Source organism: Rhinoraja longicauda, chromosome 6, assembly GCF_053455715.1.
Source record: "Rhinoraja longicauda isolate Sanriku21f chromosome 6, sRhiLon1.1, whole genome shotgun sequence".
Taxonomy (NCBI): domain Eukaryota; kingdom Metazoa; phylum Chordata; class Chondrichthyes; order Rajiformes; family Arhynchobatidae; genus Rhinoraja; species Rhinoraja longicauda.
The window spans coordinates 70,100,669-70,128,250 of record NC_135958.1 but is presented as its reverse complement, the minus strand read 5'-3'; the positions used below and the strand labels follow the sequence as shown (position 1 = coordinate 70,128,250).

Here is a 27,582-nt window from a genome sequence, read left to right as displayed (position 1 = left end):
GCCCCGCGGGCGGATTGACGTCAGTCGGCGCGGCTGGTTTCCGGTGCGAGGTGACAGTGACGGTGACGGGGGAGCACTCGCCCTGCGCCGCTGCACAAACTGGGCCCTCCAGCCGCCGCTTGCAATACCCGCTCGGTCCTCGACTCTCTCCCCTCAACCTCCCCGGACGGAGGAGGAAGAAGAAGTCGTCCTTTTACCGTCGGGCCTGTGTTTTTGTTTCCCGAGGGGCGAGGAGGAGGCGGCCGCGACTGGTCGCTCAGGGCCTGGCGAATCGGCTGTGAGCGGCGAGCGTCGGCTGGGTGGTTAAGATGGCGGCCGCGGGGAGCGGGGAAGAAGAGCGCAGCCTGCGAGAGTGCGAGCAATATGTTCACAAACACAACATACAGCAGGTCCTCAAGGACTGCATTGTGCAGCTCTGTATCTCCAGGCCCGAGAAACCCATCGCCTACCTCAGGGAGTACTTCGAGAAACTCGAGAAAGTGAGTTTGGAGTGTAGTTTAAGTTTCTTTTTCGCGCGGGGAGTAAACGTGATCTTGTTTTTTTGGGGTCCTATTTTGTGGTAAACGTAGGTTTAACCTACAGTCTTGCGTATCTAACGCGTGGTGGTTGGTTGGAGAACGTGTTATACAATGTAAATGTTGCAGACGTTAAAGGGGAAAGGGGGTGGGACGAGACTTGTTTACGTTTTTGCACACTTTGTTGAGCCAATGGAACAAATACGAACACCATGGACAATAAAACAATGTTAGTCAAAACATCGGGAAGGCACGTACAAATAAGTTTGAAACAAAGAAGGTTACTTGGCAATTAAAAACAACAGCTTGTTGGTATTAAAGTATTATCTATTGTCCACATTGTATTGCATTTCCTGCTGGTGGAACCATTAAAAGATCAGATCATTTCATTTGAAATGTCGAGGAATGACGTGTGAATTGTTTAAATTATTTAATGTTGACAGTCTATACATTCTTCCCAGACTCTTATCCAATCACAACCAACACATCTCAGAACTATCACCTAGTTAAGTGTTATTAGTTCCCTCTAAATTCACATGTATGTTACCCTTTGTTGACCTAAAGATCAGGTTTAACTAGTATGTTCTAATTTGATAGTCTTAACTTTCATTGCTTCTACATTTTCAGATAACATAAACTGAAATCTTGAACAATAGGCAAATTGCCAAGCTGAGGAACTCTGTCAGGCAGCATCCATGGCCATATTTCTTTTCTCCAGGGATCATAAGATCATATGTGATCGGAGAAGAATTGGGCCATTCGGCCCATCAAGTCTACTCTGCCATTCAATCATGGTTGGTCTATCTCTCCCTCCTCACTCCATTCTCCCCATAACCCTTGACACCTGTACTAATCAAGAATCTATCTATCTCTGCCTTACATGCTGCCTGACCTGCTGAGTTACTCCCATCATTTTGTGTCTATCCATGGAAGGAAATGCACAATGTTTCAGGTTGGCACCCAAGTTTCAAGAATGGTCCCAATCTAAATTATGTCTGTTCATTTGCTTCCACGGATGTTGCCTGATATGCTGTGGCCCTCTTGTAGTGCACTTTTCTTTCTGGTACTTTGTTCATTATAACTATCCTTTTTCAGTCAACAATTCCTCCAGTTAAATATTGGGAGGAAAATATTTTTTTCCCTTTAATACCTTGTGTATGGTTGATACTGCCCTCTCTTGCCTCTGGTGTGATTTAAACTAGTTTGCAAGCATGGCATATAAATTGGCTTCAAGTTCAGACTCTGGCTATTTTATGATTAATCATAGGTTTTTTGACATTGCACATCACCATTCCTGCTTTAACCCATCTGATGTTGACACTTTTAAACATAGAAAACATAGAAACATACAAAATAGGTGCAGGAGTAGGCCATTCGGCCCTTTGAGCCTGCACCGCCATTTAATATGATCATGGCTGATCATCCAGCTCAGTAGCCTTCTCTCCATACCCCCTGATCCCTTTAACAAAAAGGGCCACATCTAACTCTTAAATATAGCCAATGAACTGGCCTCAACTACCTTCTGTGACAGAGAATTCCACAGACGCACCACTCTGTGTGAAGAAATGTTTTCTCATCTTGGTCCTAAAAGACTTCCCCCTTATCCTTAAGCTGTGACCCCTGGTTCTGGACTCCCCCAGCATCGGGAACAATCTTCCCGCATCTAGCCTCTCCAACCCCTTAAGAATTTTATATGTTTCTATAAGATCCCCCCTCAGTTTTCTGAATTCCAGCGAGTACAAGCCCAGTCTATCCAGTCTTGGAGCCATAGAAAGATAAAACATAGAAATCGAGCCCTTTATCCCATTGATTTTGTGTTCCCCACCCCAGCACCCTGCTCTATGCTAATCCCACCCTGCACATTTTATTCTACCCAGATTCTGACACTCTTCTACACTCTAGGGGCAATTTTTAGCAGCCAACCAACTTGCACTCAGTGTGAGAATGTGTTAACTCCACCCAGCATTCAGACAGTGCTGGAGGTTCAGATTTAACTCGGCTTACTGGAGCTGTGAGACAATGGTTTTGTACTATTTGCTTTTCTGTGCTGCCCCATAACTACCTCCAAACTATTCCAACGTTCTTCTGACTAGTCTCCCATCTTTTTATCCTCAAACTAGCTCATCTGAATCTGCTTTTACAACAAAACCTGTTCACCATCGCCCATGTGCTTTTCTGTGTATGCTGGTTTTCCATTCACCACTGTTGCAGTAATAATTCTCTCCCTCAAATCCCTTCATGGCCATCACCCTATGTCCTTGTACACTTTCACATTTGCATTCCTCTGATTCTGGCACCTCATGTCTCCTTTATGTCCCACCATCAACGATTATCCCATCATCTGTTAAGGTTGTAAGCACTTGAACTAGTCCCATGCCAAAACCTCTTGCATTCCTTCCTTTTTTTTAAACAAACCTTTAATCAGTTGTCTCAGATTGTTTCTGGTCTTGTAAAATCCTTGATGATACTTTGCAGTAACTGCTGTGTAAACGTAACTCATTATTCCAGTATTGTATCTAATGACTACTGTGATATTGAAATTTAGCAATCTTTGTATGCCATTTTCTATTATGTTACCACATGATTGCCTATCTGCTAAATAGCATTATTTCTTTGGGCTTCGAATAAAACCAGAAAATTGAGTATTCACAAAAATGTCTGTTTCAGAAATCAGACTACAAAGCATAATATTTCAAACTTGTGCCATTCAATGAACACTGCAATCACTAGTTTTGTTTCTCTTAAAACACTCATCAATAGCAATAAATATAGATGTATATATTACTGACAAGTATAGTTAAATTGACAAGCAAGTACAAAACTAATTTCTGGCAATTTGAATTACAAAGGGAAAATGTTGGTTTGGTAGCAGTGGTACCCTGATGAAAAGTCATTGCGCTGAAATGTTAACTAAGTTACCTTATGAAAATTGAAAAATCTTCTTTCCTACTTCTAATTACAGTGGTTTAAGTTAAAAAAACACGATGGGCTTGAAATGTACCTGATTAATATAAAACATATTGTCAGTAATTCTGCAAAGAAGTGGTGTCAGACATGTGGTACATTTAAAAAATATGACAAAGCAGTGAAGATATTTCAACATCAAAAGTGGCACTTGATCAGAAAATCATGTTTCTTGTCATCAGAATTTAAAGAGCATTGTTTTTGCAAGATTCTAAACTTAAGAGAATAAAGTAATTGAAATACTGAAGCTTTAAAAAAATCGCCTGTATGGTGACCTTAGATTTAGGAAATTGGAAGTAAAATGTGGCTTACAGATTTTGCTGCAACTTTAAGGATTTCATTGAATATTTAGTATTTCTTAGTTTTTTAAAGTTTGTCTTTTTTTTATATCGCAAATTCAATGATTTCGGTAACAACGCTGAAACTTGCATTTTTGGCACACATCTGTTGCATGATATATCAACTGATGAGCTGCTCTGAATTGCATCAGATAACAATTGATAGATGGTAGGAGTTGATTGTATTGATAGTTGTTCGCAGGCTTATGGATGTTTGCAGAAATACAACTGGTTCCCATCATATGTTTAGCAGACTTGCTTTTATTCTGGAACATTGTATTAATATTTAAAAACTTTAACTGTGCACAGAAAGTTTGTCAACGGATTGGATATCTCTGGTTTAGTATTTATATGCAAGTTTTAAACAATTTAACATTGATAAATTGAGAACAATTTAAAGAAATTCTCATGGAATAAATGCTTTTATAGATTGTTTATTTCACAAAATTCTCTATCTTTATAAAGGTACAGCCAGCAGTACTAATAAAGTGCAGTATGTTAAAGTGGTAAGACATCTGAAGAATGTATACACAGTATTGTGTTGTAACCAATGTAACCATTACTTCATTGAGTCATGCTGTGATGTTGGGAAGACTGTCTTGATCTCAGGAAAGGATTGTACATAAAATACCATGTATTTTTGGACTTTATATCTTTGATGTTTTAAACTTCTGTTCAATCCTGCATATAAGACCAGAGACACCTGAGCTAATGATGTAGCATGTGTTGTTAGCTATTGGTGAGGGTGATCAGAATTTCCTTGTGGTTATTCACTTTTTTTAAATATTCAGAGGGAAGTAGAACTGATTTTGACTTGAATCTATGCAGTATGAACCTGCATTGCAACATTAAACTATTAAAATATTTAGAAAATTTTGGATTGGCTTTGTACAATCCTTGTGCATTATTTCTATCCATATGAATTAGCATGGAAGTGGTTTATTATTGTCACATGTACTGAGGTACAATGAAAAGTTCTGTTTTGCTTGGGTTTTATGGAGAGAAAAAATAGGAAAGCTGTTGGATGAGCTCAGTAGGTTAGGCAGCATCTGTTGAGGGAAATGGATAGTTAATGTTTTTGATCAATAGCCTTCACTTGAACTAGTAAGGGAGCAAGTAGCCCGTATAGAGGGGTGGAGCAAGAGCTGGTAAGAGATGGTCGAATACTGGAGAGGAGGGTTGAATGGCACTTCAATCATATGGGGAGGGGAAAGTGGAGATAGAGAGAGGCTGCGATAGAGAAATTGAGAACCAAAGACTGCATATCTGGAATCCTTGAAAGGAAGGGGAAGAGTGGAACCAGTGCATGCCCAGATGGAATAAAGGTGCTGTACCTCTAGTGTAGGAAAGAACTGCAGATGCTGGTTTAAATCGAAGGTAGGCACAAAATGCTGGAGTAACAGGACAGGCAGCATCTCTGGAGAGAAGGAATGGGTGAGTTTTCGGGTCGAGACCCTTCTACCTGCTGTTCCTCTAGTTTGTGTTGAGCCTCACTGTGGCATTGGAGGAGGTAGAGGACAGATACATCGTTGTGGGAATGGCAAGAGGAATTTAAATGGCTGGCAACAGAGAGATCCAGGTGGTGGTATGGTGAATCTTATTTAGAAGGGATGTTTAGATCCTAGATGGGGTTGAGGAACACGGTGTAGGGACAGTGTTATACCTTCTACAGCTATGGGGCAAATATTATTGGGGAGGGATGAGCAACTTGGGGGAGTTGGAGAGTGGACCCTGCCCAAAGCAGAAAGGGGTGGGGCGGAAAAGATGTAGCTGGTGTAAATGACAAAGAATGATGTTCTGGAAGCGGAGGATATTGGGGTGAAAGGCTAGGACTAGTGGGATTCTAGTTCTGTGTATTGGGAAGGGGAGAGACGAGCACAGAAGTGTGGGTAATAAAGGAGAAGTGGCTGAGGGCTTGGTCAACCCAGGGGTGAGGAGTTTGATTTATTGGAGAAGACGTGGATCAGTGTACAGTGATTGGATCAGTTCAGGACATTATGTTAGAAAGCAGGTTAAGGTGACTGGGTATATAGCTCTGCCCCGAGGAACTGTCATAGTAATGACCATGTTTTTTTTGCCTAGGATAGGCAAACTGGAGTGTTTTTTCGTGTGCTCCTTGATTTTAATTTTATGAGGGCCTCTTGACGTCACACTCTTTTGGAGAGCTGTCACTCATGTCACCTCATGTCAGCTCTCCGAAAGAGTTTCCACAGTAAGTAGATACCACAGTTCTAATTGTATTTGAAACTTTACTGGAGGCAGAGCTAGTTCTGGACCTCTTTGGTACTAAAATAGGATGTTGTCTGGTTCCATAGGCTATTCTGTATATAGTGATTGCAGCTGTTTCCATGGACATGAATTGGCTCTTAGATGAAGACTGACTCTCAGAAGGAGGTGGGGTTAGATAGTGCATTTAACATGCTGGTATAATGTAAGTTTATCCCTTGTTTTAGTTGTCTACAATTTGCCATTGACCCTGTCTGGTGGTGATATTCTTCAGTCCGTTATCGAAGACAGAAGTGGTAGTGTCATCACTGAGCTGTTTCTGAAGTTTGTTATTTAGGGCACACTGTGCTTTTGTATCTTTTCAGTGTTTCTTCCAAGTTTAATGCACTGATTTGTCAATGTCGAGGACTGTATACTAGGGATACTGCCTGCCAGCATGGACCAAGGATCTGTGACAGCCATTTTGCTTTCTACTTGTATTTTATTAAAATGTTAATGAAACAAATGCCCTATTTCATAAGGCAGCTAAAAGTCATTGGTGTTGATCAGAGGTTGTTTAGAAGCCAGACTTGTGTAAGGGGAGCAGATTTTCCTTCTCCAAAGCAACTGGGCTTTTACATGATTTGGTTTTTTTTTCATTTTAAATTATTAAGAATTTATCTTTTACAACTGTTGTATATTTAAACCCACGTCTCTGAACGTTTACTAGGTTGATAATTTAGCTATTATGTCACCACCTTTCCCTGCAATTAGGTCTTCAAAATAAATTTAAATGATTTTTATTTTTTAAATCACTGCAATCGAAAAAAACAAATCTCTGTTGTGTCATAAAATGCCCCTTGAAGTGAATGAGCTTGCAGATCCTGGAGCAGGATCCATGAGCATTCCGAGTTCAAGTCCAGATGACTGGAATCTGGAGCAAGTTTTGAGACCTCCACATACCTCTGCGTTTACATTGGCCATTCACAGAGGAACTGCTAGTATCTTCCAGCAAAATTCAACCCATCATTTGAGAATTGCTTGTGGAGCAAGGGAAGGTGTCCTTTGGCCCACAATGCCACTGCTGAGCATGATGCTAATTTAAACCACACATGGTCTATGCCCCTCTTCCCTTTTTTCACATCTAAATGCTTCTTAAATGTTATCATATCTACTTCCACCACTTTACTTGGCAGTGTGTTCTGGGTACCTGCCATTCTCTGTGTAAAAGATATATAGTTTGTCAAGTAATTTTTCTTTAAACATTCTCTTCGCTGTAAAGACTCGTGACTATCTACCCTCTAAGCGGCCCATAATTTTAGATACTTCTATCAGGGTGCCTCTTGGCTTCCAACTTCCAGAGAAAATAATCCAAGTTTGTCCAACCATTTCTTATAGCTAATATCTCTAATACAGAAACATCTTGTCTGCACCCTCTGCAAAACCTCCTCATCCTTTCTATAATGTAACATCCACAACTGTACACAGTGATCCAAATGTAGCCTAACCAAAGTTTTATACTGCTGCAGCAAGACTTCCTGACTTTGAAACTTGGCACCCTGACCAATAAAGGCAGGCTGAAATTGAAGTTGAAATTGTTAACTCTTACTTAAGAATCAAAAGAGTTTATTTGTACACGTGAACATCTCAAATAGAGAACTGTTTCTAATGCATTTTTCCCAAATTGTAGAAGTATTTTATTGGCTGGGTGGTCATGAGTTCCAACATCTTGCCTCCCTTGTGGCAGACAACTAACTGACAGTGGTTAAGCTCGGAAAGTGCCTGCAGATGTTAGCACGTCCAGCAGGATCATTGATTTCAGTTTGGGAAAAATGGTTGTGGAAAGAACAATGTGCATGTTAATTCTCTAAATTGTTTGATTACTCCATTGTTTTTCTTTTAATTTTTATATATTAATAGTTTATTTAAAATCGCTTTAATATCTGTTCAATTCAATTTGAATAACAGCCAGAAAATCAGGATAGCATAACGCATACTTGCATCCAGAGGCTTGCCCTTATCTTAGACCTTGCTATCTACTGGGAACCAGCTACTCGATTGAAGACTGCACTCTCGGCCCCAAGGAGAGGAACCAGTCAATTTATAATGTTTGGGACAAAGATCCATCATTTATTTATTTGCCTCTGTACTCCACAATTTGAGATTTGTAATGGGGAAAAAAAATCACATGTGGTTACAGTGCACATTGTCAGATTTTATTAAAGGCCATTTTTATACATTTTGGTTTCAACATGTAGAAATTACAGCTGCGTTTATACATAGTCCCCCCATTTCAGGGCACCATAATGTTTGGGACACATGGCTTCGCATGTCTTTGTAATTGCTCACGTGTGTTTAATTGCCTCCTGAATGCAGGTATAAGAGAGGTCTCAGCACCTAGTCTTTCCTCCAGTCTTTCCATCACATTTGGAAACTTTTCTTGCTGCTTATCAACATGAGGACTAAAGTTGTGCCGATGAAAGTCAAAGAAGCCATTATGAGACTGAGAAACAAGAATAAAACTGTTAGAGACATCAGCCAAACCTTAGGCTTACCAAAATCAACTGTTTGGAACATCATTAAGAAGAAAGAGAGCACTGGTGAGCTTACTAATCGCAAAGGGACTGGCAGGCCAAGGAAGACCTCCACAGCTGATGACAGAAGAATTCTCTCTATAATAAAAAATCCCCAAACACCTGTTCGACAGATCAGAAACACTCTTCAGGAGTCAGTTGCGGATTTGTCAATGACCACTGTCCGCAGAAGACTTCATGAACAGAAATACAGAGGCTGCACTGTAAGATGCAAACAACTGGTTAGCCGCAAAAATAGGATGGCCAGGTTACAGTTTGCCACTGGAAACTGGCTTATTGTACAGTGTATACCTAAAGTGGTGAAGGGAACCTTGAATTGTATGTCCAGTCAAATCAGCAACTTTTTCTTGTGTGAAATGGTTGTTAGATTGTTCCCCCAAAGAACCAAGAATGGTGAAGTGATTCTTCTTTCTTATCCAGTTTTATCTATTGCAAATGCTTTTTCTTGCATTGAGATTGCAATTGTTCTTTGTTATGAACAGCATGGCAAATTGGTTGTTTTGTATTTTTTATTTTATACAGGATCTGCAGATGAAGGCCATTTGGGTCTCGGTGCCCATCTCATTCATGACTTTTTTTTTCTTCATATAAAAAAGGAGGAGGCCAAACAGATGCACAATCAGCAGAAATCAGGTTCTCGTTCTGACTCGCGTGAGGATGAAATCTCTCCCCCTCCACCCATGAATCCAGTCATGAAGGAGCGAGGGCGGCGCGGAGCAATTAGTGCTGAAGTTTATACAGAGGAAGATGCTGCATCATATGTAAGAAAGGTAGGTCCATTTTTTGGCCAGCATATTGAAAAATTAACTAATTTAACATAATTCACTGGTATTGACTTCCGAAGGACATAGTTTCCATATAGGAAGCTAGTTAATCACCACATGAAAGCCACAATTTATTTGATTGCAAGCTGTAGGGTTGAGTCTCATCTCATACTATCAGTGTGTATTAGACAGATTCAGCTACACCAAGGTGCAAGATTAGATGCTTCAAGCATCTAATTACAACCAAATCCACATGTTTGTTCAGTCTTTAGTGGTTGAAAATCTAAATTTGGGTCGATTATAGACTTTTATGCTGCAATTTACTGGTGTCAATTAAAGACAAAATTAAATGGCTCAGTACAATTTTTAAGTAATTGTTAATGATAGTTATGGTTTCTCTTTGGTGGAGGCTCATGAAAGTTCTTGCCACTTGTAATTGTACTTCAATGGAATGAACTGAAAAGAGACAGTATAAATTTATGCTACTTGATTGGTGGATTATTGAAGATTTCATGCTTTTGGTGATGCAAATCAATTTTATTGGAATCTACAACCTGACATAATTTCCTACGGCACCCAAAGAGGAAGATTATCCAAGAATGTTTTGTATTTTATCACCTATTAAAAGCAGTACATATTTATTTTGTAACTACTTAGGTAATTACTAAGGATTACAAGACTATGGCTGCCCTGGCTAAAGCCATTGAAAAGAATGTGCTATTCTCACATTTGGATGACAATGAAAGAAGGTGAGGAATTTCTAATATAAATGAATATAAAATATTTAGCCTATTTAGTTTGTCTAAGGTTTAATGATTTGGCAGCATTTGTTTTTTTAATCAAATTTCTGCATTTGAGTTTAACTTAAAGACCTTGACATGCAGTTAGGACTGAGTATAGTGCAGAGTATTTTAATGCTTAAGATGTAAAACTGCAGCCTGTTAGATGTTCAAAATTCTGCAATGAAGTATTAAAAAAAAGATGAAGTTCTGATATTCTAATAAATATCTAATCAGCGTTTCACAATAGATTAGTGGCTGTTCGTGTACGTTATAGTTCATTGAATTAACTGCATAGATATTGCCTACACAGTACTTCTGAAGTATTTTTTTGCTTATAAATTAGGTTGAGATATCCTTGGTTTCTTAACAAATATAAGCTCTCGAATGGTTGTGGAGAATTGATTTTTGGTTTGACTAGAGGAAAAAAAATGTATTGGATCTTTTGGTGTCCAGAGTCTAAACGTTACCTTTTGGGTTCAGTTGATATCTAATAATGGACTATTTGGGAAATAATTTGATTTGACGATTCCCCAATACTAAATAACTTCTTAAATGGATTAGTTTATCTATGTAAGGTTTGTTATTTATTTATTAACATTTCTGGACACTTGTGTTTTCTCTTCTCTCTCTCACCCATAAATTAATCTTTGGATTTAAAGTGGTGCTCTGAAATTGGCAAAATGCTGATCCATGATTTCTCTGGTGCACTAAGCTAATATACTATACTGTTCCTGATTGGAATGAATGTCAAGGGTGAATGCATGATCATCATTTTCTTTTTGTTGTTTGAAGTTAATCTGTAATTCTTAGAAATTTGAAATACTGTCTACCTCTATCTTTCCTAAGTGCAAGTTTTAACATTTATTTATTTTGCAGTGATATTTTTGATGCAATGTTCCCAGTCACGTACATCGCTGGTGAAACAGTCATACAACAAGGTAACTGCTGGAAGAAAACAGTGTTTGAATTTCATGCAAGTTACTAGCAAAATGATTCTTCCTTTGGGCTTCTGCTTTTACTTCTCATAGTTCTAAACTGAAGTTAGGTGGAATTAAATGAAGACATCTGATTTTTTTTTTTGAGCTTGCTGTCCAAGCCACCAATTCTTGTAGATTTGCAGGTTGGATTTTTGTCTCTTTGTTTTCCTTTTTTCTATAAATACCAAGTTATATGGTGTGAGGTACAATGTAGCTCAGTATTGGTTTTAGTTCTGTCCATAACTTGGTGCCATTATTGGCTGCCTTTTATGTGATATTGAAGTTAATATCCAAATATACTGAGACAATAAGAATTACAATAATGTATGATCAGGAAAATATAATCTATTTGATGGAAAATAATATATGATATGCTTGATAGCCATAAATGAAATGGTTAAAGAGGCAGCTCCAGGACCAGTCTTGACCTGTTGCCTATGTGTAGTTTGTACGTTATTCTTTTACAATGTGGGATTAAAAATTTTAATATTTGTTTTGTTAGGATATTAAGCACAAAGTGCCGTAGAAGTGGTTTTTGAATGTAATCTATTACAGTGGATTTATTCTTGATTTCCAGTGATGGTATGTCCAAATAGTCTAAACCATTTGAATTTGTAAATGAGCAGAATTGGATGGGGAGATAGTGATAATAGAAACAAATTCAAATGGTTTAATTAGGTGAAAGGGAAGATGTATGGGTCAGGAATAGCTGGACATCTTTTGTTTAAGTGAAGATAGAGCAGCTAGCCATTTAGTCCTCTGAGATAGAAAGCTGCTTGTGTGGTTAGGTGGAAGAAGAGGCTCAATTATTATGAGAGAAAATGAGTTGGAGTAGAAAACTTCTGAGAGATAAACATGACCATTGAGGAATTTGGAGGTGGTGATGGGGGGGGGGGGCAGCTTCAAGCACTACTGGGTTTAGACTTGGTGACATTGAAAGAATAGTGTTTATAATTCAAAATTAAGGTAGTCTGCCACTTGAAGGTGAACTGGCAGGTGTTGGCTGGTGTCATAGTTCTTTGTAGTCATGGTCATATGTTTGTGGGTGCTTAAGTGGTAGAGTCTTGGCAAGTAAGTGCATTGTACTTTACAGATTGCATGGATTGCTGGTATGATACACAGCTGATGAACGAGATGCCAATCTAGTGGGGTTCTTTGTCCAGGACACTGTTGATCATCTTGACTTGTGGGATACTCAGTTGCTGGTCATCTCTTGTAGCCACAGCTTTTACATGGTCAATCCACTTGAGTTTCTGGTCAATAGCAACCCAATAGTAAATATTCGGCAGGAACCTGGAGGTGGAAATGCCATGCTGATTTAAATCGAAGGTAGACACAAAATGCTGGAGTAACTCAGCAGGACAGACAGCATCTCTGGAGAGAAGGAATGGGTGATGTTTCGGGTCGAGTCTGAAGAGGGGTCTCGACCTGAAACGTCACCCATTCCTTCTCTCCAGAGATGCTGCCTGTCCCGCTGAGTTACTCCAGCATTTTGTCTACCTTCGATTTAAACCAGCATCTGCAGTTCTTTCCTACCGGTTCTTCAGGTGGTTATGGCCAAGTGTTCTTGTATGAGTGTTAGTTGGTTGGTAGGATGAAGTGTGTTTCTTGTGTAAAAGTGGTGAGGCCAGATTAAAGCTTGAAGAGTTGGATGTTTATGGCTGAGGCAAGGGAATGAGGGAAATGGCTGTGAAGCAAGCTTAATTAATGGTAAAATGTTAATATATTTTCTTGGGTGTATGAATGAAAAAAAATTGCTTTATTCTACTCTGTAATGGTTTTGATGTATATTTGTCTTCTAGGTGATGAAGGGGATAATTTTTATGTTATTGATCAAGGAGAGATGGATGTAAGTTTGCAGTCACAATGGATTGTGATTTACTACTTTTGCATTTGTTTTGAAATGTCTGAATTATATTGTAATTTGTCCATTAATGAAACTGCATAATCTGTTTTAGAGACGGTTATTTCATCTATATGCCAGGCAAATTAATGCTAATTGTTACTGAATTGTATATTCCAATTTGACTCGGATTTAAATGTAGCGATCTAAATGCCACTTGCTTATATTCATGAAGTACAACTAGATTAATGTGGTGTATCACTCCACTATAATATTTGGAGTGAATACACCCATCAAAAACTCAATGAAATATTAAAGGTTGACAAAATATCCTCTTTCCTCAAAGCTCCTCATGGTCAATTGGGTATGTTTCTGACTAAGAAATACAAGAGATGTATTAAACGTAAACGCTGTCATTCCCAAGTTACAGGAGAAGCTAGTGCAAATATTTTTTTGGAATATTTTTGTATTGCACCTTGTCAGTAGATCATATTTGAAAATAAATTGCAAGGTTAAAAATAGGGATTTTTAAAAAACTGCATATATCATTGCTGTTGTTTTGCTAAAACACCATTGGTAATTGTTGTTTTGATGCCAGCTATCCCTCTTTATGGGAATGGGGATCTTGTGTAACATTTCTGAGAAAAGTAGTATCAAAAATCAAACTTTTTTTGAAGTTCACCTTTTGATGGAAATGCACTGACAGTTTTGGTGTTGCCATAGCACTTTTAAAATGTTGGCCAAGAATCCCAACCCAAAACTTCACCTATCCATTTTCTCCAGAGATGCTGCCTGCCCCGCTGAGTTACTATTGTGTCTATCTTTGTTATAAATCAGCATCTGCATTTACTTTGTATTACAGCCCAATAAAAGTAACTGATTTGTCAAGTGGCCATGCAATTGAACTCCAAATTACTTTTCTAGTTGTGTTGAAGGAACCTTGACCTGAAATGTTGAATCGGCTTTGTTCCTCTCAGATGCTGTCTCGCCTACTGCTCGCTGCTTGCATCTGTCATTAACTTGTTTTGATTCTGCTTATTTTACTCTTAGGTTTATGTTAACAATGAATGGGTGACTAGCATTGGAGAGGGTGGCAGTTTTGGAGAACTTGCATTGATTTATGGAACCCCAAGAGCTGCAACTGTTCGTGCAAAGACCAATGTGAAATTATGGGGTATTGATCGAGACAGCTATAGAAGAATCTTAATGGTAAGGTTAATTATTTAATAAGTGGATACTACTGAGCTTTCGGTAAATTAAGTTTTAGAAATCAATTTTGTTTAGATTATTCTAGTCCATGTATTCGTGTCACTTGAATTTGACAGTTATATGATGATGAAAGATAAACATTCAAAATTGAATCTTAGAAGTTTGCAATGCATTCATTTCAGCATCGTGTTGTCGAGTTTCATTCTTGGCCATGGCAATCCAGATAATCATGCAATTATGCTGTGTTTCTGATCCTGTATTTCCTTTTGGGTTTAAATGCAGGTGACTTTGCTCCTCAAAACGCCACAAATGGCTAAGTGATCCCACAACCAACAGATCAGATAGTAGACCTGTAGTCTTGCATATCTAGTCATGAATGTTGGTGGCTGCCATGGAATAAATTGGCTGCAAGGGCATCTCTTGCTTCTGGAGAAGCTGGACACCATCCAAGGCAAAGCTATCTGCTTGATTGGCATGCTGCTTAATTATGAGCTTGAACACATCCACTTCCATCTCCATCAGTGTCAGAGTTTATAAGAGCTGCACAGTACATTGGGCAATTTAAAAGAAACTCCCCAAACCCTCAGTGTACCCATGTATTCAAGGCAACACGTGTATGAAAATAACACCACCTATAGGTTCTACAAATTGCATATCCTCTTGACTAGGAATTGCAAATACAGTGCCCTCCATAATGTTTGGGACAAAGACTCATCATTTATTTATTTGCCTCTGTACTCCACAATTTGAAATTTGTAATAGAAAAAATCATGTGGTTAAAGTGCACATTGTCAGATTTTATTAAAGGGTATTTTTATATATTTTGGTTTCACCGTGTAGAAATTACAGCTGTGTTTATACATAGTCGCCCCCATTTCAGGGCACCATAACGTTTTGGACACATGGCTTCACAGGTGTTTGCAATTGCTCAGCTGTTTAATTGCCTCCTTAATGCAGGTATAAGAGAGCTCTCAGCACCCAGTCATTCCTCCAGTCTTTCCATCACCTTTGGGAAGTTTTATTACTGTTTATCAACATGAGGACCAATGAAAGTCAAAGAGGCCATTATGAGACTGAGAAACAAGAATAAAACTATTAGAGACATCAGCCAAACCTTAGGCGTACCAAAATCAACTGTTTGGAACATCATTAAGAAGAAAGAGAGCACTGGTGAACTTACTATTTGCAAAGGGATTGGCAAGCCAAGGAACCTCCACAGCTGATAACAGAAGAATTTTCTTTATAATATTGAAAAATCCCCAAACACCTGTTCGACAGATCAGAAACACTCTTCAGGAGTCAGGTGAGGATTTGTCAATGACCACTGTCTGCAGAAGACTTCATGAACAGAAATACAGATACACTGCAAGATGCAAACCACTGGTTAGCTGCAAAAATAGGATGGCCAGGTTACAGTTTGCCAAGAAGCACTTAAAAGAGCAACCACAGTTCTGGAAAAAAGGTCTTGTGCACAGGTGAGATGAGGATTGACATATCAGAGTGATGGCAAGAGCAAAGTATGTTGAGGAGGAACTGCTCAAGATCCAAAGCATACCACTTCATCTGTGAAACGCGGTGATGGGGTTGTTATGGCCTGGGCATGTATGGCTACTGAAGGTACTGGCTCACTTATCTTCATTGATACAACGGCTGATGGTAGTAGCATAATGAATTCTGAAGTGTATAGACACATCCTATCTGCTCAAGTTCAAACAAATACCTCAAAACTCATTGGCCAGCAGTTCATTCCACAGCAAGCCAATGATACCAAACATACTGCTAAAGCAACAAAGGAGCTTTTCAAAGCTAAAAAATGGCCAATTCTTGAGTGGCCAATTCAACCACCTGATCTGAACCCAATTGAGCACGACTTTTATATGCTGAAGAGAAAACTGATGGGGACTAGCCCCCAAAACAAGCATAAGCTAAAGATGGTTGCAATACAAGCTTGGCAGAGCATCACCAGAGAAGACACCCAGCAACTGGTGATGTCCATGAATCGCAGACTTCAAGCAGTCGTTGCATGCAAAGGAGATGCAACCAAATACTAAACATGACTACTTTCATTTACATGGCATTGCTGTGTCCCAAACATTATGGTGCCCTGAAATGGGGGGGGACTATGTATAAACACTGCTGTAATTTCTACATGGTGAAACCAAAATGTATAAAAATGGCCTTTATTAAAATCTGACAATGTGCACTTTAACCACGTGATTATTTTTTTTTCTATTACAAATCTCAAATTGTGGAGTACAGAGGCAAATAATAATAATAATGTATTTTATTTATATAGCGCTTTTCATATACTCAAAGACGCTTTACAGAGATTTAGAGAACATAGGGAAATTAATAAATAGATAAATAAGTAAATAAATAAACGAACAGAGAAAGGAGACACAAGGTGAGGTGACCTTCAGTGGTTGAAGGCAGTACTGAACAGGTGAGACTTCAGCAATGTTTTGAATGTGGTGAGTGTGGAGGAGTCTCTAACGTTTTGGGGTAGTGAGTTCCATAGGGTGGGAGCAGCGATGGAGAAAGCCCTGTCCCCCCAGGATCTGAGTTTGGTCCGGATGTGAGGGGGATAGGAGATTGGCAGCAGCAGAGCGGAGGGTGCAGGTGGGAGTGTGCCTGTGGAGGAGGTCGGTCAGGTAGGATGGGGCCAGGTTATGGAGGGCTTTGTAGGTTATGAGGAGGATTTTGTACTGGATTCTCTGGGGGATGGGGAGCCAGTGTAGTTTATAAAGGACGGGGGTGATATGGTCACGGATCGGGGTGTGGGTGAGTAGACGGGCAGCGGAGTTTTGAATGTATTGAAGTTTACTGATGATTTTTGAGGGTGCGCCATAGAGGAGGCTGTTGCAGTAGTCCAGACGGGAGGTGATGAAGGCGTGGATGAGGGTTTCTGCAGCTGTGGAGGAGAGGGATGGACGGAGACGGGCAATGTTTTTGAGGTGGAAGAAGGCTGTCTTTGTGATGTGTTTGTCGAAGGAGAGGGCTTGATCAAAGATGATTCCAAGATTCCGGATGTGAGGTGAGGTGGATACTGGGAGACCATCAATGTTGAGGATGAAGTTTTGGGTGGATTTGGTGAGCGATTTTGGACCAATGATGATGATTTCAGATTTGTTGCAATTGAGTTTGAGGAAATTTGATTGAAGCCAAGATTTTATTTCAGTGATGCAGTTTGTCAGTGTAGAGTGTGTGGTGGGGAGATTGACTTGGTGGAGATGAGGAGCTGGATATCATCGGCGAAGCAGTGGAAGTTGAGACCATGACGGCGGATTAATTGACCAAGGGGGAACAGGTAGAGGATGAAGAGGAGGGGGCCAAGGACTGAGCCTTGAGGGACACCTTGGGGGAGGGGAGCGGTGGGGGATTTACAGTTGTTAATGGAGATGAACTGGTGTCTGTCAGAGAGGTAAGATTTGAACCAGGATAGGGCTGTGCCGGTGATGTTAAGGGAGGTTTCAAGTCGGGTGAGGAGAATGGAGTGATTTATGGTGTCAAAGGCGGCGCTGAGGTCAAGTAGGATGAGGATGTTGAGGTTGCCAGCGTCGGAGGAGAGGAGAATGTCGTTTGTGATTTTGAGGAGCGCAGTTTCAGTACAGTGGTTTGAGCGGAATCCGGATTGAAAAGTTTCATACAGGTTATTGGTAGAGAGGTGGTATTTGAGTTGGGAAGCTACAGCACGTTCCAAAACTTTGGACAGAAAGGGTAGGTTGGAGATTGGTCTGAAGTTGTTTGGGGTGTCAGGGTTTAGACCAGGTTTTTTCAGAATGGGGGTGACAGCAGCGATTTTGAGGGATGGCGGGACGATGCCAGTGGACAGGGAGGAGTTTATTGTTGCAGTGATAAGTGGAGAGAGAGCAGGAAGGCAGGCCTTGACAAAGCTGGAGGGGATGGGGTCCAGAGAGCAGGTGGCAGTTTGTATTCCTGTGAAGAGGTCAGAGAGGTCGGTGGTGGAGATTGGGGAGAACTGAGGCAGGGGCTGACAGGATAAGGGGGGGCAGGTGGTTTGAGGGGGAGCAGGTGCGTTGGTGGTTAAGGTGCTGTAGATGTTGTCTATTTTGCTTTGGAAGAATGAAAGGAAAGTGGTGCATTTGTCAACTGAATGATTGGGAGATGGTGTCCAGGGGGCTGAGGAGTTTGTTTATTGTAGAGAAGAGTGTTTTTGGGTTTCCGGAGCCAAAGTGAATTATTTGAGAGTAGTAGGTGGAGTGGGCGTGGGAGAGGGCATCTTTGTAGTGCTGCATGTGGTCTTTGTAGGCTTGGGAGTGAATTGTGAGACCTGTTTTGTTGCGGAGTCTTTCAAGTTGGCGGGCATGAGTTTTCATCACGCGGAGTTCAGGGGTAAACCAGGGAGCAGAGTGGGTGAAGGAAACTGTTTTGGTTTTTATAGGTGCAAGCTGGTCGAGGCAGGAGGAGAGAGTGCAGTTGTAGTAGTCAGTGAGGTCAGAGGGGCTGTGGAGGTCAACGAAGGGAGAGGTGGACATTATTTCAGAGAGGGAGGATGAGAGCGAGGTAGGTGAAACAGAGTTCAGCTTACGGAAGTTGATTTTGCGTTTTTGCTTTGGAGCTGGGGTGGGAATGTTGACAGACATGGTGATGGCCAAGTGATTAGAGAGGGTGGGGTCGGAGCCAGAGAGGTGATGTAGATTTAGTCCAGTGGAGCAGACAAGGTCCAGAATGTGCCCACGGTTATGGGTGGGAAAATTGACGTGTTGAGTGAGGTTAAAGCAGTTGAGTATTTCAGTGAAGTCAGCGGTTATTGTGGAGTCAGTGGAGTCCATATGGATGTTGAAATCACCGAGGAGGAGGATTGAGGGGGAGAGATAACAGAACTGGGTCAGAAAGTCAGAGAAGTCAGAAAGGAATGATGGGTGTGGTTTGGGAGGGCAGTAGACAACTGCCATGACTAATTTTGTGTGGCCAGAGAGTTTGAAAGCCAGGTGTTCAAATGAAGGAGCAGATGAGATGGAGATTTATTAAATAAATAAATGATTGGTCTTTGACCAAAATATTATGGAGGGCACTGTATTCTTTCATTGTTGCTGAGCTAAATCCTGGGACTACAGGTTAACAACATTGTGAATGTAACTTCATAGGATGATTCAAGAGGGTGCTATCCCCTAATGTGTCAGAGTTGACATTAAACTATGAACAACGAAGCAAATAATGTGAATATCTTTTAAATCTTGCAATTTTTACAATATTAAGTATGAAGCTGCACAATCAGAAACTTTCCAATTTGAGGAATAAAGTTCTCTCAATTCATATAAACCCTTAACTATCGTGTTATCCATCATTTTTAGGTCCCAATTGATTGTTTCTATTGCTTGGCCTTTCTTCCACGAACATATATTTTTCTGCCCCTTGTGTATCAATTGTGAGAAATCTACTTTATTAAACTGTTGCTTACACTGTTCAATTAGCACTGAATTGTTGTAATGTGAGGGATACTGCTGTTTACTAAATATATATCCCATGTTAGTAATGAATCCATCCTGTGAAAATGTAATCTTGTAATTGTATACGCCCATCAATGTTTACTTTTGTACACTGGCATTCAGTCAATAGTTATCCATATTTTCAAATTGTTGAACATTTGTAATTTTATTCAAAAATATACGATTAAATGATTTTGATTCACCTGAAAATGACACTGACAATACCATAGAGGATTGCTTAGTGGCTATAAAGGGACATTGGGTATTTGGCTTAAAGATTCTTTAAACCTTAAATTTATTAGTTATTCAGTCAGTAAAACATTTAAAATTAAAGTTTTGTTCAAAATGCTTTGAAAAGTAAAAATGGATCTGTTCTTGTAATTTCATAATTAATATTTCGTTTTGTAGGGAAGTACACTGAGAAAAAGAAAGATGTACGAAGAGTTCCTGAGTAAGGTCTCCATTTTAGGTAGGAAGAAAACTCTTTAATTTCCTCTTATTCAGTTGATTGAGAATTTTAACACGTGGAACTTTTGGTTTTGGAACTTTAAAAATTGTTGAAGTCCCTAAGTGTTTCATACCAATACGTCTTCTGAAGTGTGGCCTCTTCTACCTTTTAGAAAAAATTAGCAACCAATTTGTATGTAACCTCTGATCAATTGTACATATTTGCACACTGAAGTTTGTGATGGTCCATTTGAATGGTTTGCAAACAATGAAGTTTGCTTTTTGGAATTATAAATACCATAGAATATTTTGCATCTACTTGAGCAGACAAGAAGTTTGCTGTTTAAGATTTCATTTTACAACATTTGCCCTGCCCACTATGATCATGAAATTGTGTCTTTTTTTCCCTGTTGAGGACCATCAAATCCCTGAAATTGGGAAATTAAGCAAAATGCTTGAAACAAAAGGTTTTGTACCTGAAGCTTTAACCCTGTTTCTCTTTTGCTGTTGTGTTTTTTTTTGTGGGCAAAGTGTTTACAGCATTTTCTTTGTTTATTTTGGTTATCTGGCATGCAGTTATTCTTTGATTTTCTTTTACAACTGAAAAGGCAAATTCTGTTGCCTAGCACTGGAACAAGAAACAAACAGCAAATTTTGTTACGGGTGATTGGCAGTGTTCTAACTGTGGAGAATGCCATAATGAAAGTAAAGTTACAATTACTGATATATTTTGCCAGTTACATTATGCAAATTTTGTGATTATTTATATAATTCTTTAAAAAATGTAAATGCGACTTTCTCCATCACATCACCCTCCCCAACAGAATCGCTGGATAAATGGGAGCGGTTGACCGTGGCCGATGCATTGGAACCGGTGCAGTTTGAAGACGGACAGAAGATTGTGGTGCAAGGAGAACCTGGCGATGAATTTTTCATTATTTTAGAGGTAGGAATAATCAATGTAAGATAACGTAACATTTGAACGCAGAATAAATATTTAGCAAACTCTATTTATTGATGTGTGGAAATTTCCGATTAGCAGCCACAGGGTACAGTTGGTTAAGACTGTTTTGCTGATTATTGGGTCTTCCCGAAATGTTTGATTTATACAGTTTAAATTGGTGGCCAAGTAATTGATTAAAAGCCGGACATAGTATGTCCCTTAAGATTTAGTTAGAAAACTTTCCTTGTGTTTTACCTTGGATAGCTTTATTTTTAATCTGCTCTACTGCAAAAGAGGTTTCTCGGCTGAAGTATTGTTTTTTAAGGTCTACCCAATTATCTTTTTTACAAGGATTTTTTGTTGATTCCCAACATGCCTTCTGCCAAAGATTGTTTGAATTCTTTAAGTAAATTTAGTGTTGAAATAATTAAAATTCCAATATCTCAAACTGCAACTTGTGTACAAATCAAAGAATTCCCAATTTAACAATCGGCAAAATATGCATTGCATCTCTTTAGGGTTGATTCTCTATATACATCTTTGGCACCTATTGCAAGTCACAGCACATTTAAATTCAGGATGTTTATAATTGAGGGTTTCCATTGATATTTTGACTTCAGCGAGGAACTGTCTTCCATCTTCTGGCATCACCATTTTTTTCCTGGCAGTCAGGAGATTAATTTTGTAAAACTTCTCACCAATTATTTATCTTGCATCATGATTTGAAATATTCTTGGTGCTTAATTTAGGTCAGTTTCTTAATATATGACCTGATGATCAGGTTCACGAGTTGGGCTTGCATTAAAAAATTTCTTTAAACTTGATAGTTGTAAGATCTAAATGCTTGTGTCATATTTTTAGCATCCAATTTGTAACGCAGGCACACTTCTGGTCTCAGCGAGTTTGAAGTTTTTCTGTTGATATGCAAAGTATTAGTTCAAGCTGTTCTAACTGAAATATTAATCTAAAATATCCAATTTTAGTGATTAAGCTGTCAGTAATTTCTTTCAATATAAATTTCACTTTGGTTATTGGTAACCCCATTACCAGGCAGTGTTGTGTTGGATTTATTAAGAACAATGTTTCAAGTCAGTCTACGGTATCAAAGTTGAGAATATTTATATGGATTTACAGTATCTTATTTTAAGTGTGCTTCATATATCTTATAGGGTACAGCAGCTGTGTTGCAACGCAGGTCAGAAAATGAAGAGTTTGTAGAAGTTGGAAGATTGGGGCCATCAGATTATTTTGGTGAGTTTGTCATTACTTATCGTTTTGTGGTTTAATATTAAAATCCCTTTTGAGGTACTTGGAATTTTGACTACAAATCTGAATTCAATGGAAACATTGACTACCACAATGGTAATCTTCAGCTCCAGAATAGCATGTAGCTTAAATTAACCAGGGACAAACAGCAGGAATCAAATCTCAAAAGCTTGCAATATGTGATGATGTATTGAAACATCATGAGTTTGGTAGCTTGATTCTTTTTTTATAATTTCCCATAAGTACGGATGACTTATTTTTCCTTTTTCTCTCTCAGGTGAAATTGCTCTTCTGATGAACCGTCCTCGTGCTGCCACAGTGGTGGCACGCGGTCCATTGAAGTGTGTGAAACTGGACAGACCTCGATTTGAACGTGTTCTGGGTCCTTGTTCAGATATACTTAAACGAAACATCCAGCAGTACAACAGCTTTGTATCATTGTCTGTCTGAAATCCTTCTTTTCTCTGCTGCAGCATCCGCCAGAGCAAACTGCCTCATGTCTGTCTGAAGTGCCGCTTCCTGTGACAGACCACCACCACCAGTCCCACAGCTTCCTGTCCATCAGAGAAAGCATTCCCTTTGTAGCATTCAATGCCACATTTGCTTTATCTTTTTCACATTGCACCAGCTTTCAACAGTCAATCCAGCTTCATTGTACTTTTCTTTTGCTCGGTGTAGAACTCCGAATGTTTTTTGTTTATTAAAATTAAAACACTGCTGTTTTAACTAAACAGTGTGATTAATACCCAGGTAATAAGCTTTGGTTGTGAGAAGAGGATTTTTGAACCCTTTAGCTTGCTCTGTTTTCAAGATGTTGCAATGCATTCATGTCTTGAATCACGTGAATGTGTGCGAGTTGAACATCTTGAGTTTAGGCTTGGGTGAGCAGCTGTAAAATTGACGATTTTTTAAACCCTTGGTGTGCAAATTACTACAAACATGTCTAACATGGCTACGACTGATAAAACGTGTTTTGAAAGCAGCATTTATTGTTTGCACCTGGTACAAATTTGAGGGAGGAAAAGGAATAGTTTCAGATCTCGGACTTTTTGTAGGTAACAAATGAGTTCTGTGATTAATGTTACCCTTTTAATTTTTTTGAAAATAATTTGAAAAATTATTTAAACTCATTATTTGTTTTATATGCTTTTAGACTCTCCTTAGTCCCTCTTCTATTAGTTCCTACAATTCTTCCAGATATATAGTTTCTCATTCACACATTGGACCATTAAAAAAAGAAATTAAGTCCATTTTGATCTCATTTAGTAGTCCACCAAATAATGGACATATTTGTGTAAGGGATGAGACAGCCAGATACTTGCAGAAAAAAGATTAGTTAATATACTCAGTTATGATTTATGCATGTTGAGTTACAATAAAAATATTTCAGCATCATATTATTAACCTGTCTCATCAAGTAATCGTTAGTTCCAATCCTTATATCCACTTGATGGCAACCAGAAACACCTAAAGCCCTGATAGGCTCAACAACCTCAGTACTGCTGATAGTAACCTCAAAATATCATCATTAAAATTACCATTAAAGCCTGCTAAGATCGACACTAAAATCTGAGTTTAAAATACTATCATTATCAAAAGCAGAATTAAAATTAACTGAACCACTTGCCTGAGACAACAGTAAACTCACTCTTCAAACCGTCAGACTACCTGGGGGTTGGCTATGCAGGAAGTTAAAAAGGCTAAAACCGGTATTAATAAAATGCATTGTTCATCCAGGGTTATCCAAACAAACAAATTCTCCATAATCATTCAAATTCTTCACACCCGCACTGGCCCTGGCATCATCACCAGTCGGTGAAGGATGCACAGCACCCTCGAAGCAAAAGATATTGCAGGTAAAAATAGTTATCCTGGGATGTTTGTGCTCCAGGGTACATGCTTGAGAGGTTTTGACCACAAGACTGACATTTAAAAGGAAGGTAGCCTTTGTGGAACTCCTAGTGGGAGCATTGCTTCCCCCAGTTAATTTCTCATCTGAGAACAGAGACTGCAACTAAGAGGTTGCCCTTCACCATTTAAATTTTCTTAATGGTAGATTTGCATGGCTCTAAACAACCACTTGTAAGATTCTGTTAGCCTACAGCTGTAGTCGCCGTGGCTTCCAGGATGCACCACATGAAGATATAGCTCAATGTCTTATTGGAAACAGTTATAGTCTTCCAGTTATAAAACACTTTGGCAAAGCCGAGCTAGCCAAAATGGCAGAGTAGCAGTCCCTGTGATGCTCTAGTTTGTGGGGTTTAGCTCAAGGGTCAGCATGTTTCTCTATTGATCAAACTTGTGATAAGATCTAAATCACAATCAGAGGCATTTCCTTATGGATACTTAAAATAAGTGGTGAACCGATATCAAAGTATTATTTTGTGAACTAGTAATTAGTGGACCCCTTCTATTAGTCCCCCTTGGTTAATTAAGGATGACGCATTTGAATTGTAGCCAGAAAATTACTAGTTGTGAATGCGTTGATTGAGTTTGGTTTTGAATGAGTTGCCAATTTGGATAGAGCACTGCATGGAGACACTAATTTCATCTACAGCAACAAATATTAAAATGGCTTTTCTTGCCAAAAAACCTGTGTTGTGGTCAGTTGTGAAGTTATATTGGCATTAGCTATGGAAGATTCTACTTTCTGAATTGAGTATAGATCTAGAACGTTGAAAGCTGTAGGAAGGGTTTAAGAGTCGGATGAAAAATATGATAACTTCCAGACTTTTTACTCGATTTTAAAATTGATGACAAGGTGAAAATATCAATTTTAGAGTTGTGCCCTTTGTTTATGTGGGATGAACAGTCTGAATGTCTGTTCCTGTTTGCTGACAACATTGGAAATATCAATTTCAGTTGTTAATCGGTGAAAGTCATTGGAATTATAAAGTATTCCTTTGTAAGAGTGGATCATGTTTTGACACGGTGTGATTTTTACCAAATCCCTTTTTGCTGTATGAATTTTAACAAAATAACCCCATGGATGGAAGGGAGTTCCATTTAGTATGATTAGATAATCTGTGGATTTATTCCCTCGCCATATGTTATGAGCTTTCGATCTGTGCCTGACAGAGCTAGAGAAATGGTTGCAGAATAAAACTTTGTCTAAGAACCATTTGTAATTTCATTCCAAGGGCAAAAAAGTAAACATTCCTTTCAGAAACAAGCCAGCACCGTCACCAGTACTGGTGCTGATACTTCATGCACTAGTACTTGACCAGCACATCACCAAATCTGCTGCAGTCTTGACCCAATGTAAAATGTACATTGTTTCTTGGTTCTCTCATAGCATTGGACAAGTATAGCGATTTACTAACTGTCCTGCATTAGACTAGAATGATGCAATGTGACAGCTATTTACATGAAGATCAACAGCTTATAATTAAGTTGGTGCAGTTTGCATTTAATCATAGTTGCACTTTTCCATAGCTCTCAGTAGCTGGCGCTGCTGTTCCATTATTAACATACACCAGAGCTCAGCCAGTATTATGCAAATGTAAACCCAGACACACTGTAGTAAAAGGCAGAAACCAAAAATTGGACAATTGATCCCAACTAGCCAATAACGTTGGCATTCTGAAATGTACTCAAAAGCTTTTTAGTAAGGCATGAAGTGCATTTTATTTTGAGGCTTTTAAGAAAGGTGGAAACTTTGCTGAGTCTTAATGACAATTCAGTATTTCACAGCTTGGTGTTAAATATGCATCCATTATACACACACGCACACACACTCACTCTACTAATTCCACATAGCTGTAATTAGAAGAAATTATATCCATTATTCTATATAGAATGACTTGGGCTAGAATTATTTGGATTGTACGGCAAGCCAAAACAAAATTGTTTGAGGTCGGGTTGAGCATAGGATGTCTATAGATCGTCTGCTAATATTTTTGTGAAGATTTATCATGTACTAAATATTGCTCTGCCTGATTTTTAAAAAAACGAACTATTTTAGCTGCTTTTTATGTAGCATACAATACAAACTTATTGATGGTACTCTTGTTTTTTTTAAAACCTGTATGCCAATGCACTTCCCTGTGTAAATTGAAGAAAGTGCTAACATAAATCTATGAAAAAAGTTTTGAAAGCATAAAGCCTTTTACTTGAAGGTGGAATTCTGCATTTCATTGAAGGGTTGATGTTAATTTTAAACTTGTTTTTGATTTGGCATTTAATGCTTTTGAGTAACCATGAAATGGCAGTCATGGAGCACCATGCCCAGTTTTTACTGTGGTAATAAATTGCATCTAATCTTCATTTGTAGGCTTCTGTTTTTTTGTGGCAATTGATGTCTGTTTTACTGTTGAACTGGAGTATACTTTTTTTCTAATTAGAGGTAATTCCTGCTTCATCATGTAAACTGCATTGGAAATTGTGAGAGTAAGCTTGAGTTTTATTTCTGGGATAGACAAAATCAACCAGGGTTGCTGCTGGAAAGTATCCTCCAGATACATCAGTGTGTTGGATAAATGAACTCCAGTACTTTTGGTAATTGGATAGATTGTTCTAAAAACATTCCACAATACAGTTTATCGGAGCCCCAAATCACTTAAAAATATTAATGTAGTATTCCAGTAATAAACTTTGATTTTTGAGACCATTCTCATATTTTGGAACAACCCTGACAACTTAACAAATTGGCTTTGGCTTGTTGCACTTCCTTAGTTTTTATTTACGTAAATGATTTTATTACAAAGCAGCTAATAATAAGTTTATTGAATAATCTGATGCAGTTGAAGCTTTACCTTTTGTGTGCAATCAGAACTGTATGTACAAACGACCACAGTTTGATGTAGTTTGCCTTAGCTATCTTATATGGGAATTAAAGACATTCTCAGCTAGCTCACCTACAAAAACAAAATTGCAAAGTGAAGATAGTGTGATAAAATGTAGATTATCCAAGGACCATTTTTGTATTGTTCCCAGATTTACTGTATGTGCTAAAAATAATCCTTTTGTTATAGTGTCCTAATGACGGGTCAAGCAATAAAAATTAATTCTTTAAAAGAAAACTGTTTCCCTCTGTTCTGAACTGATAGAAAATGCATATCAATGGGACTTGTATTCTTGATTGAAATATATTGCAGTAAGCACTTTCTACAATCTGAAGCTACACTGATTTTATTGAGGGGTCTTTTTTTCAAGAACAATGAGGACAGCCAAACTCACAATTTGCCAAATAAGTACTAGTGGATTGTATTGATGCGTTTTCTTATAGCTTGACTTAGTTACAAATTAATTTGGGAGGCCAAAAATCTGAATGCCTGGTTTCTCGC

At 38.7% G+C, this 27,582-nt stretch overlaps 1 protein-coding gene across 1 annotated transcript; it reads left to right on the top strand.

Annotated features, from left to right (window-relative positions):
- The first annotated feature begins 31 nt into the window (after positions 1-31).
- LOC144594571 (cAMP-dependent protein kinase type I-alpha regulatory subunit) lies at positions 32-27,289 on the top strand. The gene is made up of 10 exons (XM_078401281.1): positions 32-479; positions 9,213-9,386; positions 10,038-10,129; positions 11,039-11,100; positions 12,942-12,988; positions 14,033-14,191; positions 20,050-20,110; positions 20,913-21,034; positions 22,201-22,282; positions 22,575-27,289. Exons 1-10 carry the CDS (start codon positions 309-311, stop codon positions 22,745-22,747), a joined length of 1,143 nt encoding a protein of 380 aa, XP_078257407.1. The 5' UTR covers positions 32-308; the 3' UTR covers positions 22,748-27,289.
- Positions 27,290-27,582: the final 293 nt, after the last annotated feature.

Bases quoted from the DNA above. Each gene is read 5' to 3' on its own strand.
- LOC144594571 (XM_078401281.1), top strand. From the start codon at position 309: ATGGCGGCCGCGGGGAGCGGGGAAGAAGAGCGCAGCCTGCGAGAGTGC. The intron at 10,130-11,038 runs GTGAGGAATTTC...TTTATTTTGCAG, and splicing joins TTGGATGACAATGAAAGAAG to TGATATTTTTGATGCAATGT. The intron at 14,192-20,049 runs GTAAGGTTAATT...TTCGTTTTGTAG, and splicing joins GCTATAGAAGAATCTTAATG to GGAAGTACACTGAGAAAAAG.